This window comes from Grus americana, chromosome 17, assembly GCF_028858705.1.
Source record: "Grus americana isolate bGruAme1 chromosome 17, bGruAme1.mat, whole genome shotgun sequence".
NCBI lineage: Eukaryota > Metazoa > Chordata > Aves > Gruiformes > Gruidae > Grus > Grus americana.
Window position 1 is genome coordinate 17,131,362 of NC_072868.1, and position 19,923 is coordinate 17,151,284.

General features: G+C 39.4%; 1 protein-coding gene across 3 annotated transcripts in view; it reads right to left on the reverse strand.

Moving 5' to 3' along the window:
• Positions 1-297: 297 nt before the first annotated feature.
• Positions 298-19,923, reverse strand: part of PTPN1 (protein tyrosine phosphatase non-receptor type 1) — a 46,497-nt gene continuing 26,871 nt past the window's right edge. For 2 of the 3 annotated variants that reach the window (XM_054845163.1, XM_054845165.1), the window contains 8 exons: positions 17,188-17,278; positions 15,298-15,398; positions 13,204-13,302; positions 10,287-10,424; positions 8,333-8,542; positions 7,446-7,607; positions 6,541-6,776; positions 298-3,859 (listed from right to left, as the gene is read on the reverse strand). In XM_054845163.1, coding sequence (XP_054701138.1) covers positions 3,652-3,859; positions 6,541-6,776; positions 7,446-7,607; positions 8,333-8,542; positions 10,287-10,424; positions 13,204-13,302; positions 15,298-15,398; positions 17,188-17,278 — 1,245 coding nt within the window. In that variant the 3' untranslated portion in view covers positions 298-3,651. The remainder of the gene's footprint in view (positions 3,860-6,540; positions 6,777-7,445; positions 7,608-8,332; positions 8,543-10,286; positions 10,425-13,203; positions 13,303-15,297; positions 15,399-17,187; positions 17,279-19,923) is intronic. The other variant, XM_054845164.1, reaches the window with a different exon arrangement.

Genomic DNA, 19,923 nt, shown 5'->3' on the forward strand with positions numbered 1-19,923 from the left:
GTTACTACAGTTTTTATATTACACTGATTCCTGAGCCAAGACAGTTAAAATTTAACTGCTTGAACTGAAAGATGAGAGTAGGGAGATGTATGTGTCGGGGGAGACCTGGGATACTCATTTCACTCTCTTTTACTGGAGCTCTGACCTACAGGTAAGTTCTTACAGTAACATTTAAATCACTTTCCTCTGCAAAACCCCCACCAAATATCATGCTAGCTCAGAGGTGTAACTGATTCAAACAGGAGCCAGTGGCTCTAGCGCCAAGAAGACAGGAAGCAATAAGACTCTCATGTCTGTTCTTTAAAAAAAAGAATTTTATTGTTACAACTAAAATGAGAACTGAAAACTTGTATGGGAAATTGAAAAACTGTACAGTTTTACTATAACCTGTGAGGTCTTTGCAGCGGCTTACACAAAAAACAAGATACCTGAAAATGTATTATACCAAAACATTTAGCTTTTTTGTTTTTGTTTTTTTTATTTTTTTAAAAAAAGTTTATTCTATGGGAATCTGTAAAAAAGAAAGACCTGATGAGTAAATATTTGCTTAAGGCATATAGCAGAGCAGCTCACTAACTTTCTAACAAGTTTAACATGGATATTTGTCCATTTTTCCAAGAATAGGTTACCCAATACACCCACTTTGAAACGCTACTGTATATACACACCCGAACTACTACATACATATACAAGACATCAAAACAAAAATGTTTACAGTTCATTATTATAAGCCTTATGCACACCTCACTGAGCTTGTGGTATGTTCTGCTGTCTATCCCAGGACAGTGGAAGTTCTGGATTCAGAACAGATGAAAGAAATGGCAAAATACAAGGCCAGAAAGGGGGATGTTCAAAGCTGTATTGTCTGCAGAAACTTTCTCCCGTTAGAATAATTTGCAAGTGAACTATTCTGGATTCAAAGGAAGGATGCTTTGCTTTCCTGCCAAGACTAAAATTTAAAATATTCTCTCTTGGGAATGGTAGAGAGGTGGTGTTTGTTTGTTTGTTTGAAGTGGGCCACCACTCCAGGAGCCTGTATTTCTGCGGATCAAAGCGTGCTACTGAGATCTGGCAGAGGAGGCTCTCCTCTCCCTCCTCCAGCGCAGCAAGTCATACCCTGAAATCAGTGAGCTGTTGCTTCCCTGAAGTGGTGGGAGGCGAGGTGTGGATACGGCTTATGAAACACTCTGGAATGTCTGTACTATACTTACTCAGCTGAAATGAACCATGCTGAACAACCGGGTTACACTGGGCACGCAGAATTCAGTAGGAAGTCATGCCAAGTATTAGGCGAGTACATGTTATCTGATAAACACCGAATCAGTCTACCGCTGAAGGAAGATACTTTCAGCAACACCCTTTGAACCACAGCCACTTAATGATCACGTCATGCAAATATAACTTGGGCACATCAGTAAGCAGAAATATAAGTTCTTTCACCTTTCAAGCACGTGGTATTTAACCAGGACACTAGAAGACTTTACATGCATTTTCATACAAACGGGGTACAAGTGTTGCTGTAGAACAGTATTCTACCAGATGATGGAGAGAAGAGTGGGGACAAAGCAATCACATACTGTATCTTAAATACACATGAGCCATTATATATTACCATTTTTCTATACTCATTTTTTCATGTTTCCAATAATATAAGTAACTATTGACTGATTACAACATTCCTCCTTTCAAGTACTGGTCTGACCAACAGTCTCACAGGTAAAGTATCGATTCCCAGTACTACCTGAGGATTTATTATTGTACTTTTGAAAAGCCCTTGATGCAAGCTTAACAAAACACAAAACAGAAACAACTCCCACCCCCACACACCCCCGCCCCGGTTCACCAACTTACTCACTGAAGGAAAAGAGCTACACCTACAGCTTTGCAAAAATAAATATGGAGTGGAGAGAGACTTACACACAGTACTCCCTAGCAATAGCTGCACTGAGAACGGTTGTTAAGTGCTATAAATCTAGAAAGCCTTTAAAAATAAAAAGAACAGATCAGTAACAATATCGCAAATCAGCCGTCATGGTTTCATTTCAATCACTACAGCTTCCAGTAGTGAGTTTACTCCTGTCCTCTGCCCCACGACATGAGCAAAGAAATCTTCACTATTGTTGTTTATCAATAATTTGGTACTAACGAGAGGAACAGCATTGACTAAGAATGCTTAGCGCAGTGCTGACTTCCAGTCTCAGTGCTACCAATGCACCCAAATCCTAATTTACAAGCACTTGGCATTGTCCTGGTGCAGGGCCCTGCAGGCGCAGCCCCCTCCCCGCCACGGGACAGCAACAGCCCCGTCATCACCCAGCGCCCGCAGCAGCACAAACTCACCCTCTCACACCGCTGTGTCTGACAACTACAGGCGAGCATATTTTCAACCCAAACTAAAGCCAGTATTTTACATCTTTGCTTTAAAAAAAGCAGAATACACAAACGCTTGCACCATAAGCCAACCGATCGTTCACAGACCAACATGTCTTCTGTTGAGCTTTTTATGTCTTGAGGAAGCTGCCACAGCATTAATTGCTCTGGATTTACTGAAATGCTTTCCTGTTCACTGCCTGCAGTGCCTCGAGTACGTTAACTCTCCGGCCCTTGCAGGAAGCACGCTATTCCTTATGGAGCAGATGTAAAGTGAAACTGCATTTTACATTCCAAATGATGAGCTTTAAGAACTGGTCCTTCTGAATGCCAACTGCACAGCTGCAGAATGCTGGAGGGCATGTTTTGGTTGAATTTCCCTTCTCGTTTCCCTCCCTCCCCTCAACCTCTCTTAACCCAGAATATAAAAGCAAACACAGCTTTACAAAGGATGCTGCAATGTAAATAGGCATATGTGCAAGTAGAGTGCAACTAAAGTCAATGAGGAGATACACTTTAAAAAAAAAAAAAAAGGAAAAAAAAAAACCCAAACCAGCTTGACATGTTGGGATACCCTGAGCAAATGCAGAAGCCTGTTTCTATAAACACATGTAAAACAGTAAGCCATGTAGAACAGTAAGCTCTTTAAGAACAGTTATGCCAAGATTAAATATATCAATACCACAGGCACTGCCCACAACTCAGTCTTTAATGATGAAGCAAGTTAAAAAAACAAACCAAAAAACCAACCACAAACACCCCTCCCCCAACACCCTCCCTTCCAAAAAGTTTACATTCTTCAGGTATGTGGGTTTCCTTCTCTGGTTTTGGGAACTCAATCTAAGTCGTGTATTTGGTTACAACACTTGGAGAGTACAAGCAAGTTTCACTTGTGCCTAGTTTTTCTGAAACACAAAAGAAAAAGGACTGGCTTTTTAAAAAAAGGCTAAAAACAACAATGTGTTGTAATTCTATTATTTAGTTTTTAAAAAAAAGAAAAAAAAAGGATAACAGACTATTTGGCATTTTCTCTGCTTACTCCTGAATATTTTAAGGCCCTGAGATTAGAATATTCTGTTCTTGGGACCACAGGGCTAGATAAAACCCTAGTGCATCAATTCTTTCTTTAAGCCCTAACCAAAGTTCTGGCCTTTCAAGCTAAGATCTACCTCCACTGAGACAAGGCTCACATGCCTCGATCAGCTTTCTTTCAGAGAAGCTTATTACAAACCGATCAAATCGTTGGTGTTGTCTGCAGGGTCGGTCTTGCTGGCATGTCCGTCAATGAAACCACACCCTGTAACAGAGATAAGCTCCTGCCGTGAGGAAAGTGAACAAGCATATATTCACTAGAAATGGCTTCCAAGTTGTCATCAGGTTCTCATCATCCTCTTCCGAATTTTCTGACTTCATCGACTCTTCTTTGTGGGGCGAGAGATGCAGATTTTCACCAACAGTTCTCCTCCGAATTTCAGTGTCTTGACCAGTGCTTAAGGACAAAGAAATAAATACTCAGTACTGGATTCTCTGTTTAGGAGAGAAGCCACGCAGACCCTACAAGAGCATGGCCTCACCCGCTGAACACTACAAAGCCGGAAATCTCTTGCTATCAGGAGCTGCAGCAGATGATGAACCAAAGCCTATCACTAATTATTACAGTTCTAGCTATTAAATTACAGGTTTAGAACAGTGCTTGTCATCAAAAGTCATGCTTGGGATTATTTCGTGCACTTTAAAGAACAAGCTGACTTAAACACCACCTACTCCCACTGCTTATCACAAATCTGCTACCTGCAGCACAAATCAAATTTACATCCAGGTCAGGAGGACATTATGGTTCTAAAATCAAGCACCCACCCAAAAAGTCAGAAAACGATGGATCTGTGGTCGTTTGTGCAGCCATAACTTAGAAGGAGTGGCTAAACACATTGCGATAGCTTTTAGTGGAACTGAAGATCTCTTCACCTTTAACACTCTGTAAACGTGGTTTTGTTTCTAGATACTAAACCTCTGTCCTGTTGGCGTTATACTGATACCCAAAGAGGCTTCTTAACCGAGCAGGAACTTTTACATCTACTGTACAACTACTTCCAGCTGAATTTAGAAAGCAGAGCATCATCATGCTGTGAGAGCCAGCAGGGTGGTAACCAGCAGGGAGATTTCCTAGACATCTCCTGACAGTTAAAATATAGAAGAACTCAGAATCTTCCATCCTGGACACTAGAACATGTGGGCAGGAAAATAACTGTGCTTAAGACTTCTGCTTCTTCTTCCCTCACCTCTGGCAGTACAAGGTCTATTTCCCACCCCTCCGGCTCCTCCAGCCTCGCACTGTCCCACACCTCTTCACGTCAGACTGCTCCTCTGCTCTCTTTCTTCCCCCTCCTGCCTAGCACGTTTCCCTTTCCCCCCTTCCAGACTCACTGTCCCAGACACGAGGACAAGAGTGGTGATCACAAAGGAAGCCTGATCCTGCAGCAGCAGTGCTGGTACGGCACGAGGGAGCTCAGGATTCAAACCCTGGCCTTTCCCACTACACCTGAAACACCACATAAGGTAGGATTGAACTTTAGGAAGTAAAAGGTAGATTTCTAGTCAGCCTCTACAATCAATGCAGACAGGCAGTTACAGAGGATGACTCAAGCCCAACCTCAGACAAGGGACTATAATAAATGAAATTAATTGAGCCTCTGAGCTCTTTAGAGCTGGGTATGTTTTATGTTCCTTTACACTAAACTGCACAAAGCATTTCCAGGAAATCATGTATTACCTGAGAAATTTAGATTTGTATATCTAATGAGAAGACACAAGACATCAGCTTTAAATCCACACGCTTCATTAGGTGTGGAAAGCATTAACTGGGATCTCGTATCCCAGGCAAATACTCTGGTAACAGAATTATATTGTCACCGAGGGAAGAAACAGGGAGGTGCTACCATTGCAACACTTCCTCCTTTGGTAGCTAAGCCTTCATTTGTGTCTACTCCTATTTCCAAGATTTCTTTTCTTTTTAGTAAAGATGTTGGAATTCGAGTATTTCACTTCCAGAATCTCCCCTGATTAATTAAGAAAAGTCCTGATCAAAACATTGTTTCATGTTGAGCAGGGAAATGCTTCCGGTTTATCTCCTTGCCCCCAGCAGAATTCAGAGGGAGACGGCAGGTTCAGCTCATGGTCTCAGCCTCTCTACTATGTGAAATTAGAGGAGGTTTATTTTGAAGACTATTGGAAATGCACCTCGCTAATCTCCAGTTCCCGAAGTCACACGCTCCCCCAATGGTTCAGATAAACAAAATATATCAAGCCTGCCAGCTGCATCTGTTGAAAAGGCTCTCGAGTTGTGTGGACAATATTAAACCTTGGTATTTTATTCCAGTGTTCCTATGGGAAGCCGAAGATGTCTTGTTAGGAGACGATCTAGTGGGGGAACATTAAACTTTCCCTTGATTATCTCTGGTGGGTGTAGGGGGGGTTATTTTTATTTTTTAATTTTGATTTTTTTTTTGTTCTGTGTGGCATTTGGTTGCTGTGAATAAAACTAGTTCATATGCAGGATGCCAGCAAGACCAAGGCAGGTGGATTTCACCCAGCCCCCGATGAACCGGGACTGACATCTAGCGGTGATGCGGCAGGAACCATGGCTCGCTGCTCCACACTCCTGAACACAGTGTTTCTCCCACACACTTAGTGGTCCTCACAGCCTAGGTTACAGTGACAGGTAGGAAAGTTCTCTGTTCACAAGCCCCCTCTACTCCTTTCATCCAAAGAAGCTTTGCTTGCCATTCATTTCACATTTCTAAGCGAGCCTAAAGCTAGTCAGCCTAGTTTTCAGCTATGTGACTACTACTGCCTCTAAGTAGGGAAAGAGCTCCTCTGTAACTTAACACATACTCAAGTAAATCAAGACTAAACCACCTCATTATGCTGTCACTTTTTCTTCTACTTAGCAGGATCCCGTAAGAGGCCCTAGCTTACGCATGAAGTTAAAAGAACATGAGCATAAGACCTTTACTGAGAAGATTTTGAGTTGGAACTAACTCAATCAAGGTCTGTTCAGGCCCTTCTATATGAGATACCATTTATGAGCAAGCGTCCTGCAACCTCTCAACGTCGCAAGCCAAATGGACAGTCTTCCTGGGACAGTGAGAAGTGGGAAACTAAATGAATTACCTGTCTGTGATCAGTGGTACAGATGAACGAGCTCTGCCATCTGGAACCATCTCTTCCACAGTGCTGACTGAACATCTCACCTCTTCCTCTACTACTTGATGTTTAGGAAAGAATTCCGCGTGTTCGTGCATCCTTCCATTGTGCATTTCTGAGGTTCGCTTTGGTGGTCTGGGAGGTGGTGGGGTATGTTCAGGTGGAGGGTCCAGGTCCTCATTGGAGAGCTCTTTCCACTGTTCCTTCAGGAAGGAAAAGTCCAATTAAGCTTTTCTCTATTTCTTTTACATAAGCTGCTATAACTTTTAACTTTAACATGGCAGGGTCTTTATACTCTACCTTTTTATTTATTCTTAAAGTGGCTGTTCATTTGCATTAAAAAAAAAAAAGGAAAAAAGAAAAAGAAAAAAGAGACACACAAGAACTCCAAACCTAAGCTACATCCAGTACACAGAAGACATCTGCTATAAATGGGGGAAATTTTAATCTACTTCTGGAAAATTTAAATAACACAAAATAGAATCTGTGTTGCTAGATTTCTGCTTACCATAAAACAAAATTATAGGTTTTAATCATAATAGTTAAACTTCTGTCATGTTAGAAAATTTTTATTATTGGAAATAAAAGACAAGGCTGATGCAGCCAGTCTATACCCAAATTACAGGGCTAAAAAGTGCATAAGGCCACCTGCTATAACACAGGTACTTTTTTGAAGGTTCTTAAATACAATGCTTTAGGTAGTGACAGATCGTAAAGCACTGTATTTAAGAACCCCATAATATAAAATTTATTGAAACCAAAGCAAGCAAGAAATTTCAAGTTTATTTCTATTCTGTTCACCCCTCTCATTTGCTACAGTTAAAGAGGAGTTGCAGCTTGCTGTATCAGGCTGTGCAGTCAGTGATACTCACTTGCACTGAAGCATCTCCCATAATGAATTTTGCCCCTTCAATAACAGCTAAGTAGGAGAAACGGAGCTGATCTGCTGTCTGTATAAGTCCCATTCTGTACTTCCTCATTTCGAGAAGAACTTGCTTAACGTCCACAGAGGAAGGATCTTTCCGTTTGTCCATCTGAAGAAAAAAAATTGAAACATGCTTTATGCTCTGATGAGATTCATTACACTGACTCATTCTGTAGTACAGCCTTCAGGCTACCCTCCATATTACAGAATTAATAAACTAATAAAAACCTGGTATCAGCAGCTATTTAAAGATGGAAAAGACAGAGAGGGGAAGACACCTGGGCTTGCAACGTGTTGTATGTTTTTCCCTTTTTTCTCTTTCTTGCTTTGAAAACATACTTGGGGGCGGGGGAGGACATTTAAGGACTTTTTAACCTAGGCCTGACTTCTGTGTATTAGTTGCTCTCACACAGTGACATAATAAAGCCAAGGGAACTCCAGTTTTATCCTAAAATCAAGACAATTTCCCCCTGCCTATAGGCGAAGTTGAATCTGTAAAAGGAAACACGTTAAATTTATTTTGCATTGTTTCAGGACAGTTCACACTATTACCTAGCAGACATTTAGCGGTTTTTCTTAACCATGAGGGCAAAGCCTGTCTTTGCAAATCACTCTAAAAACTACAGACTTTTCTTCCCCAGACTCACAATGGCCAGTTATGAATGAGATCTGGTTTGGGAGTGTATTCCAAGGCAGAATATGAGTAAGGTAATGGGAAATAGCCTGCAAAAATACTTCACAGAACATACCACAGCTCTTTACAAGCCTACAACAAACCATTTCTCAAAATAACTCCCCAGAAATAGCATTTCATCTGGAATAAGTAGTTCTTACCAGCAGAAGACACGTATCAACCAAACAAAAAGTTCCTGATCTCCCGATTCCTGCGCTGCAGTGCACCACAACGGGTCCGTGCTCAGGGTTAAGCGAGCCAGACTCTCTCACTTTGAAGAGGAAATTGAGGAATGAAGCAGGTGACTCCGGGACGCCAAAGTCGGGCCATGTAGTATAATGAAAGTGCAGAATTTCTCTAGTTTCCTGTGTCTGTAAAAACAGTATTTAGGAAGTCTTTTAGCTTGGGTACACCAGTCAGAAGTATTCAAAGCACAGTAGCCTATGACAGCGTTCTAATCAGCAAAATATAATTCCTTGTTCATTTTCCTAGCAAACAGTCACATATTTAGACATGCAGTTTTACACATTAGACATTTTTACCTTTAGGGCAATTTCAATTTGTGCCTTTGGAAAAATTTTAGCTGCTTCCTTTGAAAACAGCTCTGACTGACATGGAATGGAGGTGTGTGCCTGCTCAGCTCTGCACGCCACTCATCTACACTGCTTCCACTACATCTTTAGTGCAGCTGACTTAAATTCAAATGACACAGTTCCACCAGTCTGAGGGAGCTTTTATAGCTGCGCAGCTAAGAAACTAATTACAAACAATTATCTCTTGTTGTGAAGGTCTCCATTTTGAGAAAAAGAAAATTGGGTAACTAAATTTACTTATTTATAACATGGTTTAGTTTTTTCAGTACGGTTCAAATGCTTGTATCGCCACAAGATAGCTGGCGCTACAGCCTTCCAATTTCTAATGACAGAGTGTCATTTGAAGATTTCTCAGAATTAAGTACCTCAAGTTATAGAAGCCCTTTACACTTTCTGCAGCCAAAGCCCTTACGCTATCACAGCTGTTCCTTTACAGGTTTGATCCCAACCCGAAAACTTTCTTCCAAGACTACTAAACCACTTCTGCTCCCATCCTCAGAATACTGAGCTACAACCATCAAACACGCCTACAGCAGACGTTGTAGTTAATAGCACCACAAACTACATCAACTAAATTCTTACTGAGGCATAATTTAGTCAAATTCATATCTGCTGTCTCACATTTCCTGGCAGGATGAAGCATGCAAGATGCTAACGGATGAGCAAAGGAATAACTGTGTCTGCCAGTAGGGAGCAGTACCAGGACAGGACAGAACTTGGGCTAGCATGTCACAACATACACACCTAGCGCAGCACCACCGAGGACCTCAGGCATTATCTGCAGTGACCTGCATTCAGTAAAAGTTAATGGTGTTCTTCCTTAGCCAGTCCCCCCAAGGAGTTTTAGATTAGCTCTCACTGCTCTAATACAGGGCAATGTTGAAGAGGAGAGGAAGGGTGGGGAATGGCATGTATACCTTTATTTTGGTATTGCACACAAAAAAAAGAGAAAAAAAGGAGAAAAGAAAAAAAAAAGGAAGAAAAAAAAAAAAGTTATTTCTCTTAAGGCTAGCGGCCTGATCCTTGTACTGAGCTCCATGCAGCTCATTGCGGCACCAGGGCTAAAACAGTTCCTGCTTTCTGATGAAGGCCATCAATTCAAAACCTGAAGATTTAAGCCAAAACCTAAAAATAAACCTCAGAACAAGACATAGGCAAACGGGTAGCTTAAGTGACAGGAAGAGCAATTATTTCGGCTATAACGCAAAAGCACTAGAAAATCTGCTAAGTGATTTTATAAAGGGTTCTCTGAAATGTCAGGTACTGACAAACCAACCTTCTCACTCAGTGTACAGCTGAGACATGAAAATGACTGTAGTTTCCTCAGATGCATTTCATAAATATTTAAGTTTCACTTCCACAACACACAAACTAGAGGCTGAAGAACAATCTCATGTGGAATCACCAATTCCAGAACAAAATCTGCTGTAATTCACAACCATCTCTTTCAAGACCAAATCTTTCAAGGCGAATCTCACCTCGGACACTGAAGAACCTGAGTGGTATTAGTTTTGGTACTTACCGTAAGATTTTCCAATTCTAGCTGTCGTACTGTGTAATATGATTTTATATCTTCAGATATCAATGTTAGTTTCAAGTTTGTATCTTCAAAAAGCATTTCTTTCTCCTCTTTCCGTGGCCAGTACTGTGCACACTTGATCTAAAAACAAACAGGAGACATTTAAATGTCATTTATGTTTGTGTTAAAGCAAGGAATAAACATCCTTAAATACATTATTTTCTTATGAGACAATTTCTTCATCTGCTCTTATTATAAGGAGGATGAATTATAGTGTGAAGAGTATCAGTCTTTCTTTATGTCACAGAACCACATCTTTAGTGAATCTTTTGTATGAGTCAAATTATTTTGACCCTGACTGGACTCATGAAAACACCTAAGGATTGAGAATAGCTTTGTTTAGGTAGAGCTCGCTCTCTTCAACATGTAAGCTGAAAGAGTGTGAAGCTATGGACTCTAATCAAAATCACCAAAGCCATTACTTATTTTAGCTTGTGTCAGACCAATAATAATGAACAAACAAACAAATAAATCTAATAACGGTCTATGTATAAAAGCTCTCACAACACTCTGCCAAAATCTGAATTTAAGTCTTCTCTGCATTTAATTTAGTATCCTTATGTCAAATATTTAAATTTCCAAAGAAGAGGTAGATGTTAACAAGAGCAGAACATACTGTGAAACAGTATTATGAATTCCACAAATAAGCTACATATAGAGAATTACAACATTGCTAATTTGCAAGTGTAACATCAGATGAGATTCTGGGTTACTCCATTCACTCACCACAAAAATAAAAATAGCAGTGAGATAATTTTGATTTTTACATGGCATAGTTTAAAAGTGAAGCGCCAAACAAAAAAACCTGCATTCAGTAAACATTCCCATTACCTACTTCTGACTGAATTTCAATTTTCTCAGTAAAGTTTCCCAGAGAGCTTAGTTTTGCAAAGACGCATATCCTTAACACACTAGATCCTTAAACGAGTCAACCAAATAGACAAGTAGCACATTTTGTAGTTTGCAGGAAAAAACTAAAAATAAAGAAACTCATCAGCAGCACGAATAGGAAAGTTGCAACCAAGTTTCTGACAGTTAAATCTAAGGATATTGTGACTGGGAGAGCTGGCCTGCTGCGTCTGCCACTAAGCACTGCTCCTCTGAACTGGGATGATGGCCACCATCTGCCCACACCTAAGCATGCAATAAGAATGGATTGTTGGACATGGCTAATGTCTCTTGTATTCAAGGGCAAATGATATGGCTTCAAAGCTGAAGTGGAAAAACGATGAAAAAAGAACAGCATTCTCAAGTGTAGGATGATTTCTGACAGCATTTTAATAAATAAGAAAACCCTTCAGTATTGTATTCATAGGTAGACTAAGACTAGTTTTGCTCAGACAAATTTTTTATTCAAAATACATCCTCTAGTTTATCAGGGTGTAGAATGCAGTCATAATTTAATTCTCTGCACTTTTTTTTTTTATTATTAATGTTAAAGAGACAGCAACTGGCTTTGTGTCTAATTTCTCCACCAAATGTGTCTGCAAACAATAGTTTGCTGTGCTCCACTGTGGGTCCCCCACTGCTGTTTGCTGAGAAGTGTAAGCAGCCTGCCCTAAGGGGATCACAATAATTCATTTTGTTCAAAACTACTGGCAGTCCAGAGAATGAGCAGGAATGGTTGGAAAGGAAGAAACCATTGAAAAATATGGTTACTGCATCTCTTTTGAAGATTAAATTTCACTTGCACTACAAAAAAAAGCAAAACTCTCAAAAATAAGACTGCAGTTTATTAGAACACAACTCATTGCACAAGAATTTTCCCAATTGTTGGGAATTCTTTCCTGATTACGCAAAAGCATGTACCACCCAGTTATCACTGGTGGATACCCAACATACCTGCTACGCCTCCTCCAGAGTGTCTTCATACTGACTGCACTGCAACATTCAACTTTAAATTGTGCATTTCTACCAGCCTTTAAAATTGCTTTTGTCTCAAGTTTGCACAGCTCCCAAGTCCACTTTTTAAGGATGGCAGCTGTGGAATTAGCATAGAGGCAGAACTCTGACCCACAGATGAAAGCCATGCCTGATGGCTTCTGTCTTCACCACCACCAGAAGGGCTAAGGCATTTCCTTAGCTACTCCATGTGCCAGAGGAACCAAAACTTTTTATCTATCTGAAGGTAACTTACTTAAAATAACCCCAATTGTTTGTCCATCTATTGTTTCCCTTCATCTTCTGTCTTGTCTAATGTAAACTTCCTACAAGGTCTGGACAGAACTTAGACCACTGCACTTGTCCTAGCACTTAAAGCACTGGCTTCACAGCTGGTTCCACATCACCCAGATTATCGCTTAAGATAAATATCAGGAAAAGTATTTTCAATTGTACCCCCATACTCCTCATGCCTCTAATGTCTTTTGTAAAACAATGACACGGATGGAGAAACAACGTGCCTTGGTGGTATATTAAATAATCAGAGCTCTTATTGCGTGAAGGAAACCTGGAGTAAAAGTGCCCCTATAACTGCTTCAAAACCATTTCATAGTGCTTGGGAATGAACGCTTGGTGTAAATGACCGTTGAGAGGTGCAATCTGTGTACACTGAAAAGAACTACATTCAGATACCTAGGTTAACAGTAGAGACGAAATACTCATTTGTGTGCAGAGTCATACTGTGTTTACATCTTATTTCAGCCAAATTCAGAAGAAATTAGGACCTACAAACTGAATCATTTTCTGACTGCACTAAGATCGGTTCACTGCGTATTCCACTCTAGGCATAATTTCTTAGATAAAATTACTTATGGTCATCTCCTCCTCCCCCCGTTCTTTGGGTTGGTTTTTGTTGTTTTTTTAAAGAAAAACCATAACCATGCAATGAACACACAGCTAGAACTGGGTAAGTACTTACGGATCCCTTTTCCATCACTCTGTTCAACATGACAACACCACGGCTTTTCTGTTCCCAAACCATCTCCCAAAAGTGACCACAAGTATTTGGCAAAGGTCCCTGCAGAGACAGAATCCCCAGAAATAAGCATTATTTTCTGTTAATGTCAGTGCAATGTTCCCCAGTAAAAGTTACTGCACTGGGCAATAAATTTAGACAAGTAACAAGCAACTTCTCATTTCAAATTGTAAAAAAAAAAACCGCAGTGATACAGCTTTAAGTTCCATTTTCCCCACTATGAATTTACCCATGAAAGCATGGGTAATCTTTCCCCCCCATACATAACAGGAAGAGAGAAATAGTCTCATTTGCAAGAAGAGAACTGGGAGTGAAAAATGCTGAGAGAATTTTCTTAGGAAAGGTATACGAAAGTAATGGGGAAATAAAACCTCATTGACTAAGAGCAGAATTAACGTCTGTGTTCGACTATTCTGCAATACATCATTGTTACTCCTAATACTTGAAAATTACTAGACTGAATGGACAATCATTTGAAAGACCGAAACAATGCCAGATCAGTAACAAATTACATGGTTTTCTTGAATCTTCATCGATCTGCTTTGGGACTGAACAAAATGATCGCTCCTTTTAAAGACTATTATCTACTCACAAAGTTGATTTCCTTACAACTTTTTGTGTGTACTGTGTTCCTTTGATATTTTCTACTGTAAAACTACGGCTCTGAATTTGGGCAACACAAGCCAGCATCACTGTGCCCCTCATATTTGCTATCCACTGCTTAGCTCAAACAAAACAGCAGGCCAGGGTCCTCAGAAAGAATGACTGGATTTACATAAAACCATTCAAACCCATTACATTCTGGATCAGAGGAGATAACTAGTACCAGTTAGCTGCACATTTCATTTGACTATTCCATTTATAGGTCTATCAGCTCAACCCTATGATCAACCTGCTCTGTTGTGACTAAGAGCTGCGTGCACAGAATCATTTTCATATTGAACACTGTACTGTCCACTTCTTCCTTAGAATATATATCTTTATTCTCTAGAAACAGGAAGGAAGAGCTGCCGCTTGAAAATATTAATCCCAGTCTACCTTTATCTAAAGTGTGGGAGGAAGGGGTAAAAAAAAAAAAGTCAGGATTAGGTACCAGGACAGTCTCCAGGGAACCAAACATTTAGAACAAACAAGAGTTCTGGCACAGTTGCTAGCTCTCGGAATAAGAAAACAGGGTATCCGGGTATTTTTAAATTTGTTATATAGATAGGTGTGGAATTCACAGATTCAGTGAAAAACAGCCACTTCCCTCCTGCCCCCCACGTTCCCATCGCTAAAGTCTGTGTTCATAGCTTTCCTCTCTCACATTAAAGGTAGAAGCATCAGTATTGCCCAATGTAGACATTTTGCAAGCCATGTTATTAGGGGGTACATTATTTGTAAATACTACAACATCAGCACTTTCAGAAGGACGTTTAACAAGAAATACATGGTGGAGCATACTGCCTATTTGAAACAGAAGGCCGAGCATAAGAAATTCCTTAATATGTTTTAGTTAACATCTGCCCCACTCAACACATAAATAACCGTTACATTTAAAGTATGTTATTTCAAATAGGTTTTGAACATCTTGAAGTTCATACATATCGTTCTGTAAATGTGAAGCCCCCTCCATTAAGTGAGGTTTACCTCTGTTCAGAGAATTTATCAGGCAACTTAAGACTGTAGTGGTCTCAAGCTGGCCTTCAATATAGGAGAAGTGTGATTCATTTCAGCCACACCTAAATGTTGCTTGTCATAAGCCAACAAGCAGATTTCTAGAAGTATGTTAGCTTCTAACCTAGATGGGGCTAAAGTCAGATATACAAAGTGGCCAAAATAATCTACAAAAAGTCAGTCAGTGATGACAGGAAGCAGGAAGAAATACACAGCATTTCTATAAAATTGTTCTATTTATATGTTTATATATACACACAGATGTTTATATGCACTTAACTAGCTTTACAATAAAGAAAACAAACATAACAGGCTAAAGAAAACCTGTGAAAAGTAGCTCCAATCACTATATAATTTTTGTTATCCACTGCCAGCAATTACCTGGGTAAGGATGTAGCTCCTTTGGGCCTCCTCCATTTTTATCAAACTAGCATTGATATAGTCATTGTCACCTTGGTTTAGCTTAATTCGACTGTGATCAACTGCAGCATAATTAGAAAACACTGGTTAATGTGTATGCAACACAGCACAATCCATGCACAACCTCATCAGATAGGATCAAGAAAGCTGAGTCGTCCTGAAGAAGGGAAAGAACTTAATCACAGGTAGCGCAGATGTGTTCGCTGGTGCTTGTAACTCTGGAAATACAATACAGGTACTACAAGAACAGCACTACAGCACTGCAGTGAACATAAGTTGCACTTCGTCTTCCAAGAATACATTGCAAGAATGGAAGTATTTGCATCTGAAGTAATCACAACAGTCATTCGCAAACCAGATCACACTGACCTATTTGTGCAGTTATCGAGTTACTGTTTTTAAATAAATCTAATTACACAACTGCTTATCTTTTGCAGCTTAAACATTCAAACCCAGCTTGTTCAAGGTTGTTAAAGGTTTGCGGGCACATATATTGGATGAACATAACACAGACTTTTTATTCTTATAGACACTTAGCTACTGTTCCCAACCCAACCACACTTCAATTTACAGAAGGAATGATCAAAATTCAAGAATTACAGCAAATGCAATTTCATTGCTCTTTTGTTCGTCTCAGCTCACTCCACTTAGCATTAAAAAAAAAAAACTACCAACAAAAAAAACCCAACCCACCACACACAAAAGTCCCCATATTTTGCAAGAAAGCCAAACAGATTGGAAGCAGTATTATCTAAAGGCAAAAAGGAACCATTTGTTACTCACAACCCCAAATAATAGAACTGTTTAGTAAAGCAAGCTATGTGCAACGACGTTGTTCCTAGTCTATTGCCCCAAAGACCAGTAACTTTTAAGCACTAAGTATAAAACTTTTCTGATATACAATAATACTCTTGTCTTTGAACATTAGATAGACATTTGTGCAGTGACAGAGCCCATAGAAAGTTTGCATTTAAAACAGGCGATACTGCTGCACCCTTGAAGAAAGAAAGAAGTCCCAGATCAGGCATTTTCATTTAGTGCAGAGACGGTAGTTTAGCGAACCAGCTGTGAACTTTCTTTAGTGTCTGACACATCAAGTTTTATTTGCTGACCATTTAACTACAGTCCTGTACTTCTCTGCACTCTGTGTTTTTGTCGTTGCAGTCCCTTTTGCACCCCAAAAGTACAGCATGCCAGGCACAGGCAAGTCTGAATGCTACTGTCATTGTACATGGGATCGGGGAAGGACAGACAGACTGCAACATTGAACTGAGCTCTGCCGTGTACAGGAGACGTGCTCAAAGATGCAATTCCCACCAGAATATGTAATGATAATCATTTCAGAAACACAGGTCTCACACTAGTATTACCACCTTTGCAAACGTCCCCTTTTCTCTGTTCCAATTAGCTCATTAGCTTGTATTCATTTCTAGTAGTCATATGTTTTATACAAGACTCTTCCTCATCTCCCAACAAGGGCAGTCATGCTATATTGACTAGAAGGATGCTCTAGTAAGTATACTGCAATAGAAAGGATACTTGCAGTTTTATTAATGCTACTTCAGCCACTATTCCTCTCTAGCATAAGAATTCAAAGGTAAAGCAAGTTCCTTTCTTCAGATTTCTGCCCACAAATAGAGAATCTGCTGTATGCTGTTGTAGTACAATCCTATGGATATAATGGCATCCTGTGACATCTATGTCATAAATAAATACATTAACAAAAAGAATTGTCTTGGATGCATATCCATCTAACAGAAATCTTGTTCTTACAAAGACCATTTAGCTGTTAGAAGAAGTCATTAGAGGTCAACAGTCTGTTACAAACAATGGAAAAGAAAGTGTACTTACAGGGGCTGACATCTCTGTACCTATTTCTATTTTTGTTTCTGGGATGTTTGGCCACTTTACATGGAAAATCACTGGCTTCGTGCCTGATGTCCTGAAACAAAAAAAAAATAATGAAGTCTTAGATATGAATCTATCTAATATCATTATACTATTAGCTATTTTAAGACAAATACCCATTTGACTTCACATCTTCACATGTGGGAGTTCTGGGCAGAAAGCATTTTGGGCTTCAAATTAAGAACTGAGTTTAAATTTATCAGAATACAACACTAACATTATTTGCGTGTTAAAATACTATCAGCTTGCATAATAAAGTAGCAGAATATTTACCAGACATTATGGCTTTACACTCCGGATGTAGCAGGGTTTCTGCCCCAAAGCACTTTCATATAAACTGCTTTAAGCAATTGTTTTCACTATCAGTGAAACAATCAATTGTACTTCTGACTTGGCAGCAATTAGAAAAGGTTCATCGTGATAGAAAAAACCCACTTGTCTACCCCCTCGTCTAAGATCACTTACATCTTTGTCTCGAGTTATCAGTAAGATGTCACAAAGCTGCAAATGGCGAAAGTTATTTGTATCCAATTCACATACTCGACTAAAACATATATATCTTCTCAAGCATATAATTAGGGTTTCTTTCAGGTTTTTTTTTCAGATGCATATAATAGCTCAGCTATTTGAGACAATTTCAAAAGCTACAACAAAAAGAATTCTGCTGTCATTGGACATTAGTCCCAATTTGTAGAAACAGAACTTCACATTGTAAATAAAACCTGCACAAGTATGCAATTCTTAAAAACTATAGTACTAGGAACTTCAGGGTGAAACTGTTAGGTTTAACTGAAATTAATGAAAACTGAAGGATTGGATTTACTGTAGAACTGGTATTTCAATAGCATAATTAAGTTTAAGAAATCCCAAGACAGACATTGTGCACATACATGAAATGAAGAAATAAACCTAGCCCAGAGACCACTACAAATGATCATTAAAAACAAATTATTGAGCTAAATTAATCTTTCATTGGAAGACATTAATTTTGTTAAAGTCATCCAAATGAAGTGGAATTTAATATTAATTATCTGTCCAGATACAGATGCATTTGAACAGGATGTTGATCCACACTCAGCATGACCAGAGGACAGGTTTCTGTGCACAAAGCTAGTGCATTTGGAGGGCTGCTTATGATATACAGATCACTTGCACAGAAAGGCTGGGCACTCCTCTATTAATAGTTTGAAATCAGCTCAGGCTCCGGTTCAAACTGTGGTGGCTTTCCAACATCAGAACAGGAGGATTTTATACCAGCAAATCTAATCCCCAAAATACAGCACACACTGAACTGGTTTTCAGTTCCTCTCAGTTTTGCATAAAGAATCACGTATAACACTGAAGATATGTTTGTTTTGGGTTTTTTTAAGTGGGCTATCTACTGCAGCTTATTACTTGTTCATCTTTTTCTACCCCGCTATTGAGATACGTGTCAATTTACACTGAATACTACATGAAGGGAAGATTTCTAGTTTACGTATACCTGCTCAAAATTAGTACAGTATTCTGAAATGGCTCCTCACTGAAATAAGCCCTGACATCAGCTGCTATCTTTTTATAACTTAACACATGGCTGCCAGTATTTCTGCTTATGAAGAATGCAGTCTGGAGAATATGATCTTGACTGCCACAGTCTAATATCTCAAACATGAGGCAGCTAAAATGGGTGTTTTCATAAATTCGTCTCTGACACTAAGTTGGTGACTTTGTATTTCGCAGGGGTTTATTTTTCTTCTGTACTGACTATACAGGATTAACAAGAGACAAAAACAGGGAACTAGGAAAAATGGTTTTCTAGATCTCTAACCACATTTCCCACAGAGACTACATATGTTATTTAAGTGTTAAAAAACCCACAAAATACAAAACCCCACAAAAAAACAACACAACCACCCTGCCACTTAGGAGTCATCTTAAAAAACAAAACAAAACCAAACCAAAAAAACCCCCCACCAACATCAAAATGCAAACTAAGCCAAAAGACCCTTAGGTATTTTTGCTGTACATATTGGGTTAAATTAGCAGTGGCACTAATCTGCCATGAAAAGAAACAGTCTAACAAATTTGAAAAGAACTGTCCCCTCTTTCAAAAAAGAAAACTGAGTAAATGTTTCATTACAGAAATGAAATGACACAAAGGCATTGTAGTATGAAAATCTTATACTTAAGCATACATGTGCATGTGCACATACACGCTACTGCCAGCCTCAGAGAGTTCCACAGATTCAAATACCAACATTGCATATTTAAGGATCTGAAACTCGCAATTTATTGTTCAGGAATAGAGAGCTGGCTATTACCTCACTACCAAATATTAGATCTTTTTAAAGGTGCTATGATGCCTAAAGGTACTGAAAGAATAAAGGAGTTCTAGGGGACTCATAACTCCCCATAGCCACAGAGAAAATGAAAAGAAAGAAGTTACCCAGGTACCTTCCAGAAACAGACAATTTAAAAAGCATATTATATTTCTGAAGCATGTTTCAAACAGAAAAAAAATGGGGTGTGGGTGGGATTGTAAATAAAATGAGGGACCTAGATATGGCAACAGGCATGCTGCCTCGTATGAAAATCCAGCTAGCATATAGCACTTCATTTCTTAACGTAATGAACACCAACAAAACAGAAAACCTTGGAGACTCCATGCCTGGACCACAGTGGTCAAATCCATGCCTGAAG